The sequence below is a fragment of the Hyperolius riggenbachi genome, chromosome 10 (assembly GCF_040937935.1).
Source record: "Hyperolius riggenbachi isolate aHypRig1 chromosome 10, aHypRig1.pri, whole genome shotgun sequence".
Taxonomy (NCBI): Eukaryota; Metazoa; Chordata; class Amphibia; order Anura; family Hyperoliidae; genus Hyperolius; species Hyperolius riggenbachi.
Window position 1 is genome coordinate 175485264 of NC_090655.1, and position 14524 is coordinate 175499787.

The window sequence follows — 14524 nt, forward strand, 5'->3', positions numbered from 1 at the left end:
CACATTCAAAAAATTCCTAGATGCGAACGATGTCGCATCTAGGAACTAAAATGAAGAGAAGAAGTTTCCTGGGGGCAGAAATACCACGCTCTCTGATGAGAAAGCGTCGGTATTTCTGCCGGGGACTTAGATCGGTGAATGGGAATTATATTCCCATTCACTGATCGGGGGGGCAGCGGGAGGCAGCGGGAGCGTGCGCGCGCGCGCGCCCAATCGCGCGCACCACACGGCTGCAGCACCACTGCCTATCTGGACGGATATATGCGTCCAGATATGGCGAAGTGGTTAATTATGTCCCTAGTACAAAGTATGGTGACAATAAAGTATTTGGAAATAAAGGTGTATTTTTTTTTTTGGGGGGGGGGGTCACTATTTTCACGTGCACGTGCGGGAGCGCACACTGGAGCGCGCACAGCAGCAGTGCATGACGTATTAAAACGTCCTGGAGCCATTAAGAGGCTCCAGCAGGACATTTTAATACGTCTGCATGTCACCAAGTGGTTAAAGTGTCAACAAGTCTACTGCCTGCTGAGCGCACCCTAGTGGCTGCAGCTCAAGCGATTTGAGTCCGACATGAGAAAAGCACAATATAAATGATATTTGTATTGTCTCAGGGCTCTTTTGATCACTGAAATCAATCTTAGACACCTGTGATAATTAGTTTGCCAAGTGAGCCCAGTTAAAGGAAAATCTACTAAGGATGTTACACTTTTTTTAAAATGTTTTTTATTTTTCAACATATTTTGGTCAGTAACCAAGGTAACTTAACATACAGGTTATTGTGTCACCATTGACACCAAATGAACAGGTTAGATTGGACAGATAGTTCTCCCCCCCACTCTTCCCTCCTCCCCCCACCCTTTTCCCTCCTCCCCCCCACCCCCAACCACTCTCTGATCTCGCTATTAATTTATCTACATGTCCCCGATCTCCTACTCATGCTCCGATCTATGAGTTTCTCTTTAGCTGTTTAATACCCAAAGTCCAGGCGACCCAAAGTGTTAGCAATTCGTCCTTTGAGATACCATGTGGTATATGTAAAGGGAGTGATTACGTTCTGCATTTCCATTCTTGACATTGTATCTAGAATGAATGGTGTCCATTTTTTAAAAAACTTATTTGTTCCTTTGTTTTTGTGCATGCCGGCCTCCAACTTTTCCAACGTCATAAGATGCCGTAGCTCTTCCTTAACCTCCCTGGCGGTATGATTTGTGCGGCTGCGCGGCCGTGGGAGGGTTTTCTTCACCTTTTTTTTTTTTTTTTTAGCATGTAGCTAGCCTAGCTTCCCCCCTCCCTGCGGCGTCCCCCCGTACTCGCCGATCGCCGCTTGCCCATAAGGAAATCCCGTACTGAACGGGATTTCCTTGAGGGCTTCCCCCGTCGCCATGGCGACGAACGGAGAGACGTCATCGATGTCATGACGCCACAGGGAATCCCGATCCACCCCATAGCGCAGCCTGGCAGCGATTGGCTAGGCTGCGCAAGGGGTATGCAGGGGGGCCCTGTATCGTGGCAGGCAGCGGCGCATCGGCGGCGGCGATCACAACAAACACGCAGCTAGCAAAGTGCTAGCTGCGTGTTTGTAAAAAAAATTATGCAAATCGGCACAGCAGGACCTGAGGAATTCTCCGCGGCGGCTTACCCCGTGTCCAGCACGGGGTTACCGCTAAGGAGGTTAAGGTCCCATATGGAAGGTGTAGTAGAATAAATCCATCTGTTATATATCACTTTCCTTGCCGCTATAAAAATAACATGTAGCAGTTGAGACACCCTGGTGGTTTTGCCATCTTTCGAACATGCGTTAAATAGTAACAGCATAGGGTCTTTTGTCAATGTACATTTGCCTATCTTATTTGCAAAAAGCAATACATCATTCCAATATGTTTGTATTAGTGGACATTCCTATATGCAATGAACCATATCAGCCCCCGGGGTTCTACATTTTGGGCAATAATCTGTATATCCTGGTCTGGGGTTCTTATATTTAATATTAAATGCGTACTTCGCTTGATAAATCATTATGAGGTGGGACTCTCTCCATCTCTCGCTTATTATAGCTCCCCTTACACAATTATTCCCTTCTAGTATGCGCGATTCTAAGTTTGGGACTTCAAAATACTTGTTCCATCTAGCCATATTTTTGGTTGCCTTTTGTCTTGACCCTATCTCAGCTAGTGCCCGTTGTATGTCTGATAGGGACATCTTCTCCCCTCTTGGCCTTAAAAATTTGTCAAAAGGCAATATGTCTGCTACTGTGGATATCTCTCTTAATTGCGCCCTAACATATAAGCGAATCTGACCATATACCAAGAAATCTGACTTTGGAACCCCATATTGCTGGATTACTTCCGCAAACGTTAGCCATTTATGAGTTTTACGGTTCAAAGATTGCCTAGTTTTGTGATGCCTTTGTCGGTCCACCTCCTGTAATCTTCCTGAGTTAAGCTTGGTGGGAGATCAGGATTTCCGACCAACGAAAGATATTTTGAAATTTTCCACGGTAACCCACATTTTTTTCTTACGTCCCTCCAAGTTATTAGAGTGTCTCTCAATATGGTAATATGTTTTATGCGTAAGGGTACCGAGCCCCATTTTGCATGTAGTAAGGCCGTTAGCTCAAAAGGTTCCACAATATGGCGTTCCAAGATGGTGTTTGAGAATTCTTCTGTCCCTGCTATCCAATCTCTCACATGCCTGAATGTGCATGCTAAATTGTATCTCCTAATGTCTGGTATGGCCAGTCCCCCCATTTCCTTCGGGATTTGCAATTTGCTCAACTTGATCCGTGGCCTCTTATTATAGCAGATACATTTTGTGAAGGCCTTATTCAGAGCATTTATAGCTATAGGTTTCCATAAAAATGGCAGTACCTGCATGGGATATAGGAGCCTCCCATAGCTTATCATCTTCACAAGGGCCGATCTACCTGCCATTCCTAGTGGGATATTTTCCCATCCTTGTAGCTGCGATATCACTGATCGTATCAGTGGGGTTACATTCCGACTGTACAAGGCGGTAGGATCTCTGCCTATTTCTACTCCTAAATATTTTATTTTATCCTTGGCTATCTGTATTTCTAGCCCATAGAGGTGGTGAGGGTCTGCTTGTTTGGATAGCTGTAGGTCCTCATTTTTATTGGTGTTTATCTTGAAGCTTGAATAGCTTCCCCATTGCTTGAAAATGTATAGGGCCTGTGGTAGTTGTGTTTTAGGTTCTGAAAGGAACAGCATCAGATCATCGGCAAATAATGTTTGGATTATTCTCAATTGCCCCACTTGAATACCTTCAATCTCTTTGTGTAATTTTCTTGCTATTGGCTCTAGAGTAATGTTAAATAGTAACGGAGACAGGGGGCATCCTTGCCTAGTTCCACGTTGCAGTATAATAGGTTTTGATAGAAAACCTGGAGTATGTTCTCCGGCTTGTAGCGATGTATACAAAAGGTTGAAACATGTTAAGAATGCCCCCTGAAATCCCATCTTTTCCAAAACCTGTAATGTCCATTTCCAATTTACCGCGTCAAATGCTTTTTCTGCGTCGAAGGTTACTATCGCACTATTTTTATAGATTTTTGGGTACGCTCTAACCTGCTCCAGAACAAACAGCACCTTCCGTATGTTTGTCACCGCAGCTCTCCCCCTTGTGAAGCCCACCTGTTTTTTATTTATTAGTATGGGCATAAACTGTGCCAACCTGTCGGCCATGATCTTTGTCATGATTTTCAGGTCTAAGTTAATAAGGGACACAGGGCGGTATGATCCTGGATCCGGTGGATCCTTTCCTGGTTTCAATATAAGCTTAATATGAGCTTCATTACCTATCTTTAACATCTGTTCCCCCTTTATAATTTAATTATAAATCTTCGCTAACAAGGGAGCTGCTTCTTCTTGGATTATTTTGTAGAATTCTCCTGGTAACCTGTCTGGGCCTGGGGCTTTGTGGTTTGCCAGGGATTTAATGGTCTGCTTCACCTCATTGCTTGTTATATTCGCGTTCAACTCTAGGAGGTTGTCTTGTGTTCATTTTGGGAGTTTGACTTTATGTAATATTTTTTGTATGTCCTGAACATTATGATTTGTTTGGGTCAGCATATAAATCTCTGTAAAACTGCTCAAAAACCATGTTAATATCCTTCGGATGGTGAATCAGTTTTCCATCCTTTTGCGTTATTGAGTGTAGTGCTAAAGGAGCGAACTGACCTCTAGCCATCAAGGCTAGTAAGTGTCCTGCCTTGCTACCGTACTTATGGTATTTTAAATCTTAGTATGGTTTGAGAAGCAGCTCTCTTTCTTTGAACCAGTGGTCTGATGCTGCCTTTGCCTTCAACCAGCTTGTCAGCTTGTCACTGCCATGACCGCTTCAGCATATTTTTTTGTGGTTTGTTTTTTTTGGTTGGCATGTAGGCCATAACCCTCCCTCTCAATACTGCCTTAGCTGTTTCCCATAGTAGATGTGGATTTCCTTCGTGTCCTCTGTTGTCTTCTCTGAACTCCAACCACCAACCCTGAAGTATTTCATGGAAGTCTTCATCCCCATAAAGGTGAGATGGAAACCTCCATACGATGTCTGATTACCTCTGTACTTTCTCATGAAATTCAACCGACACAGGGGCATGGTCAGATATCACCATATCTTTGATTTCTGCCTTCTGTAATCTCCCCACCAATTGTTCCCCCAGAAGTATCTGGTCTATTCGGGAGAAAGATCTATGTACTGCCGAATAGAACGAATACTACCTATCATAAGGGTGTATATATCTCCATGCATCTGTCAACTGGAGAGTATCCTTAAACCTCGCCAGATTTGTTACCTTCATAGTGCATCTCTGACCCCAGGTTATTTCATCACTTGATCTGTCTTCTGAAGTCTGCATTACTTCATTCCAATCTCCTCCCACTACCATTGAGTCTATGCGATGTTTTGTGAGCTCCCACTGTAAGTCACCCAGAAACTTGCTATTATCTGCATTAGGACCATAAGCATTGAAGACTGTTAGACTTTCTCCTGCCAGATGTACCTTTATGCCCAGCCATCTGTCTGCATCATCTGATTGTATGACCTCAATTTTTGCTTGTAAAGCTATATTTACCAGAATGAGTACGCCTGCCTTCCTATCTACTGCTGGTGATCCAACACAATTGGCTACCCAGCCTTTTTGCATATACTTAAACTCGTCCGCTTTCAAATGGGTTTCTTGGAGTAGTGCAATGTCGGCCCGTAATTTTTTCAAATGCCTGAGCACCTGAGATTGCTTTATTGGCGACCTCAGGCCTTTTACGTTCCACGAAATTACTTTAATATGCATTTTCTCAGTTAGTCATATGTGCAGCAGATGACTGGGCATTATTCAACATATCAAGTACAATCAAAATGCAGATACATAATAAAAGATCAAAAGACATTACTCAACATCTCTATACTATCTAAAACCCTATCAGAGAGTGGTTCCCCCCTTCCCCATCCCTTAAGCTGGACAGTTTGCCAGGTGCTTGCGTAGTGGGGCTCAGTCCCCTTGAGCCCTGGTACCAATGATGTTTCAAGTTCCAGCTCATCACCCTTTCGGTACTCCCTTCTTCCCCACATAGACAGAGGGTTAACCTCATTTCAGTCTTACAACTGGCTCCTGCTTGCCATCTAATCTATTAAACTTTTGTTTAAACATTATGCAGCCTTGCTGAACTCGCTGCTATCTCGATCATTTATTACATAGTTCTCAATCAGAGGTAAACTCACGGAACCATGTTCCAACTTCTGGTTGTTGTTCGTCCTCTCGAGGTGACAGTGCTCTTTGTAGGCTGCGACTAGCTTCCGGCTTTTTCAAAAACTTTTCCGCATCTTCTGGGCGTTTGAATATATACACCAAATCATCTTTACATGTGATGCGTAGTGTAGCCGGGTACATAAAAGCGAACTTTATCTTTCGTGTCAACAGGTCGGCACAGACCGGATTAAAGACTTGGCGTCGTTTCGATACATCAAAGGAATAGTCGTTGAAGAGCATTATCCGCCGATCTTCATATAGAAGCGGTTCTCGCTGTGACTTAAATGCAGTTAGACGCTTGAGCTTGTCTTTGTAATCCAAGTATCGGACCATTACTGGGTGTGGTGGCTTGTTGTCTCTTTCTCCCCGTGGAGGTCCTACTCAATGTGCCCTTTCTGCTCTGCAAGGGCCTACTACTCCTAAGAGTTCAGGTAAAGTACGCTCACAAAACTCGTCAATGTCCGCCATCTTGTGCTTTTCTGATAGCCCGACCACTCTCAGGTTATTTCTCCGAGACCTGTTCTCCAAGTCTTCCAGCTTATCTTGAAACAGCCTGTTCGATATGCATGATTCCTCTAGATGCCTAGAAGTTACATCTAGTTCTTTTTCCACCTCCAGTATTCGCTTTTCTGCCTCTTTAATTCGTCCTGAATGATCCTGCAGCTGCCGTGTGATGTGGCCCAAAGTTTTTTTCACTGCTCCCTCTACAATCATCTGGAGGTCTGGGGCTATCTGCTTTGCCACCTCTTTCGCTATAGCTCTGTAGTCTTTCCCTCCTAGGGCTTGTGGGATGTCCTCCACGCTCTCGGTCTCCCAGGTATTCGTGGGAGAAGCTCTCCCTGAGCTCTGGGAGCCATGTCTCGAGCGGGCCGCCGCCATTTTGGGCTGTCTCTGCGCCACCGGTTTCTCTTTGCCCTTGCGTGCAGATCGAGTGAGGTATTTTTTCATTTACCTCTCCGCTGTCTTTAGACTTATGTGGGCCACCGGAATCGTCACCTCTCCCGGTGTCTGACGGCAAGCTGTTGGAGCTCTCCCACTGCCGTCCGTCCATGAAGGCGCCGGAACCGGAAGTCAGGGTGTTACACTTTATTAAGCAGACCACCATTTTCAATCAATATGGGAAAGAAAAAGCATGACATAGTTGAATGCCTTGAACAAGGTATGAAAACCTTAGATACTGTATTTAGCAAAAACTTCAATAGGCATCAATATTTATTCCCTTTTAACCCTCCTGACGGTTCATTTCTTCTGCCAAATAGGCAGAAATACATTGTTTTTGTTTTGTTTCATGTAAAGCTACCACAGTGGTAGCTACATGAAACAACACTAGAGGGCGCATGTGTCCCTCTAGTGCGATCGTCGTCGGCATCAATAGCAAACAGGGGAACGCATACACAACGCGTTCCCCTGTTTGGCTTCTCCTGTCGCCATGGCGACGATCAGAATGACGTCATGGACGTCAGCCAACGTCCTGACGTCAGACGCCTCCGATCCAGCCCTTAGCGCTGCCTGGAACTCATTGGTCCGGGCAGGGCAGGGCTCTGGCGGGGGGGGGGGGGGCCCTCTTCCGCCGCTGCGTGCGATCGCCGCAGAGCGGTGGCGATCAAGCTGTGTGCGTGCCTAGCAAAGTGCTAGCTGCGCATACAGCACTTTAAATGGTGCAAATCGCCCCACCAGGGGCTGAGATATCCTTCTGCGCGGCATAGCCCGAGCTTCAGCTCGGGCTTACCGCCAGGAAGGTTAAGCAATACCAGTTGTCTTTGGCTGCAATAGTGTCTGAATCACAAACATGTAGATTATCCAGTCAAACTTCATTTAGAGCACCTGATCTGCATGCTTGTTCAGGGTCTATGGCTAAAACTATTAAAGGCAGAAGATCAGTAGGATAGACAGGCAATATGCACTGTTTAAAAGGAAATAAATATGGCAGCCTCTATAGCCCTCTCGTCTTTAGGTTATCTTTAAGTGTAATCATCATACTGTTAATGCAGATTAAGGCAAAATGAAGTGGTTTTCTGCCAAATACAGCGGATTAAGAGAACAGCTGCTAAAATGCAATTACAAAGCAGAAAACATGTATTTGAAGCTGTTGGTGCCTCTGGAGTCCTGTGCATCTAAAGGTGCCAGATTGCAAAACTTCTATTTGGCCACCCATAACCAATGCTCACAAGCAGAAATGGCTGCAGTGGGCCCAGAACTTGTTTACTGATAAGTGTTGTGCAACTCTAGGTTGTCCAGATGGATGGAGTCGTGTATGGTTGGTGGGCAGACACCATGTCCCAACAAGGCTGCTATGTCAGCAAGGAGGTAGCGAAGTCATGTTTTGGCCTGGAATCATGAGGAGAGAGCAGGTCGACCCCTTCAGGGCCCTTGAAGGTATAAAAATGACCTCAAAAAAAGTATGTGAGGTTTCAGACTTTCTTCCATGGTACAAAAAGAAGAACCATGCTTTCCATGACAAAATCATCTTCATGCATGACAATGTTGCAATGAATAAATCTCATGTTGCAAGGATTACATCTGTATTATTGGCTACTATGAGAATTGGAGCATCCTCAAGCTACAGATCTATGAGTGGCTATTTTGACATCCTACAAAGAAATTCAAGCAGAAACTCTCAAAAAACTCACATGTTTAATGGATGCAAGAATTGTGAAGCCGCTATCAAATAAGTGGTCTTATGTTAATATGTACCTTCACATGTGAAGATATTTTTGATGGAAAATGGTCACTTGTTGAGTTTGCAGCATTAGGAGGTTATATTTACTGAAATCAAAAGCTATTTCAGTTCTTTAAAACCTATAAAATGTTTTCAAATCATTAGGACGTTTGTTCAGTAACATTGAAATTATATTCTAATGGTCAATGACTCAAAAATTAGGCTGACTGCCACTTTCATTGATTATTTAGGAAAATCAGAGAAAATAAAATTTGCATAATAATTTAAAACATGGTGTAGTTAAATTAATTCAAAGAAAAATCCCATACACAGTTTTTATGTGACGATGAAGGATATGCGGCAAAATCAATGATGCAGTGTAATTGGACTACTGCTTACTCACTCATCTAAAACAAACTGATATAGCTCAAACTCTTGAGCCTCGCCGTATCTTAATCCTTAGGAAGGTATAGCCACAAGGGTAAAAATGATCTACCTCACTGGTCCAAAGTGTCATTTACTAGCTATTGCTGCGGATGTCCTTCAAAGTAAGGCCCGGTTCACATTAGCGTTTTTTCCCGGAATGTAAACGGAATGTATACTGTACAAACGGAACGGATGTGAAAGGATCCAATGTTAATCTATGGATCCATTCACATGCGTCCGTTGGTACGGATACGTTCCGGTCCCCGGATCTAAAAATTGTTGCAGGCCCTAATTTTCCGGACCGTTCTGCCCAGCGAAACGGATCCGGACTAAAAAAAACGGAACCACGGGGGATGGAGGCATGGGCCGACGTGAACATGAGCGATGGGAGGGTGAGGGAGGGTGCAGCAGCCGGGCGGGTGGTTGCGGGAGGGTTTATACATACCTAATCTTCTGTAGCAGCCGGCGATAGATGCTTCCGTCTTCTTCCACGTCATGAGACTGTGTGTAGTCTCAGCGGATGAAGAGGAAGCCTCTACCGCCGGCTGCTACTGAAGACTAGGTATGTATTTGCTGAGTAAAAACGGATCCATTCAATCATTGATCAGATCCGTTTTCACTATGTGAACCGGGCCGCGGACAGAGCCATCCGGATCCGGTGGAGCGGAGACTGGATCCGCTCACCGGATACTTTTGGCTCCAAACACTAATGTGAACCGGGCCTAAGAAAAGCGTCAATGCTCCTTTTAAATGTAAAATTTGCCATACCTAATTCCTGTGGTGTTAAGAATAAAATATTAATCTGCAAACAGTGGCGTAGCTGAGGAGCTTGAGGCCCCAGTGCAAGTTGTACATGGGGCCCCATGCACTCTATTGATATGAAGTCCAAAACCTATCAAAGACAATTTCAGTGTCAGGGAGGTGTAATCAAAGAAACAGTTAAGGATTACCCATATTCGATGCACATATAGAGATGGTTATTACCAGCATAGCACCAATTAAAAGCTAATAAGATAGATAGAGGAGGGCCCCTAATGGGCCCCTGATGCAGTCTACACCCCCTATTACTACGCCACTGTCTGCAAAGGTTTTATATTGCTGTTGGATGTATGTATACGTGTTATTTCAGTCGCCTCTAAATCTTTTTTTTTTTTTTCAGGATAGATAAGCCCAGTTTGTCTAACCCTTCTTGGCAAGGGAGACCTTTCACACCTTCTGAATGGACACAGGCACACTATTAATGATACCAAATCTGGACTCCCAGTTGCTACACACTTTCGGTCCAACGGACACAGCATGGATGATCTTTGTGTCACTGCCCTGAAGGGTGGCTTCAAAACGTCAAATGATCGATTAATAGCAGAAACAAAATATATAAATTGGTTCAAAGCTGTGCAGAATGGTTTGAATAAGGACAACAACTTCTTATATTGGTATGAGAATGATGATATTTGAACTTTCTCAGCCATTCAAGCTGAACTTGTGAACTAAGAATTTACTATACCTCTGGGTCAATCCTAATCCCAGGTCTGTGAGCAGGGAGTAAACAAGGATCCTTATCTTAGCTAATAACCTCTAACCCCCATTTAGATGGTCTGTTTGAATTAAGACATCTTAATGACATGTATTTATGCTTGAAAAAAAATATCTGTTTTCCCTTTTGATGTTGCATGTATAAAGCTGTCTGTACCACCAGTTTGCAAACTAACAGGATATAAGCCCGACGAAGGCTGCAAGGCCGAAAGCTTGCTTATTTTTATTCATTTTTAGTTAGCCAATAAATGGTATCATCCGGATTTAAAACTTCTTATTTTATTTAGTTACCTTTTTTAATTTACTTTGCTTTTCTTAATCTTCTCTTGTAGTGTGGTGGAAAAACTGTATTCCGTACTCCAAAGTTTGCCTCACACATACTTTATACACAATATTTTACTATCTCATGTTTTTATTTCCCTTTTTATACCTCCATGAATTACACTTTCTTAAACTGCTGCTGCTGTTTGCCATTGGTTAGATGCAATGTAAAACCATGCTTCAAGCCCCATACAATAATCTGTATTTGATGCATGTTTAATCTCTCATTGGTTTACCTGTTTTGGAATCATTGCGTTCTCTTGGGATTGAACGAGAACTGTAAAAACTCCAGAAAGCCTGGTAGCATATGGGCTGACATTAAGATTTATACCCCAAAACAAATGTGAATGGAGTTCCAGAATAGAGACAGTTTCTGAAGAGACGAAGATTGTCTGCTCTCCAAGTATGGAGTGGGACAGAGGAGATCGTACCTATAAACAAAAAGTGATACGCATTGATAAATTAGTTTTTTTCGAAAATAAATTACATAAAAATGTGCATATCTAATAATCAATTTTCTTATGATATACAATTAATTGTATTAATGAAACCCTTAAAACTGGTACAACATCAAAAAGAAGCAGTCTAACTATAATTCAGATTTTATGTCAGTCTCAACCATATAGAAAGAATAAATGTTGCATTAGATTAACCTCCTTGCCGGTCTAAAAAATCCGGCAAGGAGGCAGCGCCGCATTTTTTATTTATTTATTTTTTAAATCATGTAGCGAGCCCAGGGCTCGCTACATGATAGCCGCATCCCCCCACCCACTCCAATCGCCTTCGGCGATCAGAGTATGCAGGAAATCCCGTTGAGAACGTGATTTCCTGCAGGGCTTCCCCGGTCGCCATGGACGTCGCAGGGAATCCCGAACCGCCCCTCAGCGCTGCCTGGCTCTGATTGGCCAGGCTGCGCAGGGGTCTGGGGCATGGGGGGGGGGGGCGGCGCGGCGGGTAGCGGCGACGATCGCGTACTACACGCAGCTAGCAAAGTGCTAGCTGCGTGTAGGAAAAAAAATTATGCAAATCGGCCCAGCGGGGCCTGAGAAATCCTCCTGCGCAGGTTACCCCGAGCTGAGCTCGGGATAACCGGCAAGGAGGTTAAGTGATATACAAAGTGTATGTCCTGGGGAAAGTATAAAATGAAAAAAAAAATTGCAACAGCTTAACTACTTCAGGAGTTTGGTACACATATCTACGCCTCTGTATAATTCACGTGCAGATCAGGGGCGTAGATATGCTTACTGTTTACTTACCGCCGCGTTGCCATCTCTATGCCATTTCCGTTCGTCTTACCGTTGCAATCCCCCCCCCCCCCCCTTCTGTGATTGGAATAAGAGAATCAGCAGTTCCCAACCCTGATCACCATGCCTGTGACTTCCAAGAGCTTGCAGCGAGGATTATGCAAGCTCACAGTCAAAAAACACCCAACGTCTTCGTGTTTCTATTACTAGAACACGATTTCAGCAGCACTATCTTGTGGCCAAAAAGTAAAAATACATCCAATTACACCATAATTCAACTTTACATATAAGCTGAATAGAATTATTATTAGTTTATTTTATTATTTATTTTATGTATTTTAGTTTTTTATTTTATTATTTGTTAACCCCTTCCACCCCTGCCATGTAGTTACCAAAATAATACACTAATTAAAGTGTTATTAAAAAAAAATAGAAACAATTAGAAAAAATTGCATCATTTAAAAAAAACATTATTTACATAAATAGTTACCTTAGGAGGGACTTTTTTATATAATATGTATGCCATGAGGATATATTACTGTTAATTTTGCAAATAAAGTCCCGTAATAAGTGATATAGTATTAAAAATCCCTAAACTGAAAAAATACACCTTTATTTCCAGATAAAATATCGCCATACATTGTACTAGGGACACAATTTAAACGTAGTAATAACCGGGACAATTGGGCAAATAAAAGATGTGGGTTTTATGCATTGAATCACATTTTATTTTAAAACTAGAAAGGCTGAAAACTGAGAAATAATGATTTTTTTCCCTTTTTCTCTTATTCCCTTTACAATGCATATAAAATAAAAGAATTCTTAGCAAAAAGTACAACCCAAAGAAAGCCTAATTTGTGGCAAAAAAAACTATATATATATATATATATATATATATATATATATATATATATATATATATATATATATATATATATATATATATATCATTTCAGTGTGATAAGTAACAATAAAGTTATCGCTGAATGAATGGGAGGAGCGCTAAAATGTGAAAATTGTTTTTGTTTTTAAAGGACCACTATCGTGAAAAAGTGTAAAATTTAAAATACACGTAAACACATAGAAATAAAAAAGGAAGTTTCTTCCACAGTAAAATGAGCCATAAATTGTTTTTCTCCTATGTTAATCAGTACTCAGGGTATCTCTAACCACTTTAGGATCACAGTTTTTTTTTCCCTTTGAAGGACCACTGTCACGAAAATCATAAAATTACATGGAAACTTAATGTGCTAAAATGTACTTTTCTCATATGATGCTGTCACCTACAGTAGGTAGTAGAAAACTGACAGAACCAACAGGTTTTTGGACCAGCTCATCTGAGCAGTGATTAACCACTTTCCTACCCTGGTCATTTTCACAGTTCAGCTCAGCTCTGATTACTTTGGCAATAACTTTATAAATAATGATCACAACTAAATGATCTATTTGTTGTTTTATTTGGGACAAATTAGGCTTTTTTGTGGCTGATATTTGTTTTTATTAATTACCTTATTTTCTATGTATTTTAAAAGGAAAATAAGGAAAAAAGTGGAAAAAAAATTACACAATTTATCCACTTTCATGTATATATAATGTATTATAGCTTTAATGTAAATAGCTTCTATTGTACATTAAACCCACACATGTTATTTGACTATCTCTCCTGTTTATTTAAACAGTTCATTTGTTTTAATATGTATAAAGAGGCCCATCTGGTTGATTTCAGCCATCGATCTATTCTATGGAATAGATCGGAAACGGATTCTATCAAATCTATCGATCAATCGATTTGCGTCCGGTTTCGGAACCCCAGGGAACTGTTTATGGGTTGGAGGGGGGCCATAAGACACCTGGGAACTTTCTAAGGGAGGAAGATGGCCAGTAGACATTGAGGTTCGCCGGCGACTAGGTCACAGTGTACAATTTCGGCCCACTTTGCATTGGAGTTTGACACCACTGGGTTAGACAGAATCTCAACATACTATTACAAGAAGATTACCAATACATGATGACAAAAGCAAAATTGGACCAATACTCCCAATGCAATAAGGCTGGCTAAAAATGGCAAACATAGTAAAACATAGACATCCATCCATCAAATGAAAAACAATACAACGTTAAAGGACAACTATCAAAGTTAACTAAAATAACTAAAATAAAATATATTTTATCGTATACTACCCCTCCTCTTGTTTCCCCCCATTCCCTTTAGATTGTAAGCTCGCAATGGCAGGGCTCTCTCCCCCTTTTGTGTCTTGGAAATCATTATACATTTTATTCATCATGATACTTTTATCACTGTCATTACCAATTCTGTATTTTGTATTCTGTATGCTGTATCATTTTTTGTATTTTGTCACTAATTATGTATCTTGTATATTAGTGTACGCCATTGTCTGTATTATGTACCCCATGTTTGTTTCTTACTTTGTACAGCACCACGGAATATGTTGGCGCTTTATAAATCAATAATAATAATACATAATATTAATAATAAATGACACATACATTTCCAGTAATAACTAGCAAATAGCAATACAAAGGCTTTTATTTCATATTTTCTATGAAGAAAATGATATT

At 41.8% G+C, this 14524-nt stretch overlaps 1 protein-coding gene across 1 annotated transcript in view; it reads right to left on the reverse strand.

Annotated features, from left to right (window-relative positions):
* The window catches only part of TMEM132A (transmembrane protein 132A), a 240977-nt gene that overhangs the window by 9912 nt on the left and 216541 nt on the right, over window positions 1–14524 (reverse strand). The window contains exon 10 of the mRNA XM_068255296.1: window positions 10937–11131. Within this exon, the coding sequence (XP_068111397.1) occupies window positions 10937–11131 (195 nt within the window). The remainder of the gene's footprint in view (window positions 1–10936; window positions 11132–14524) is intronic.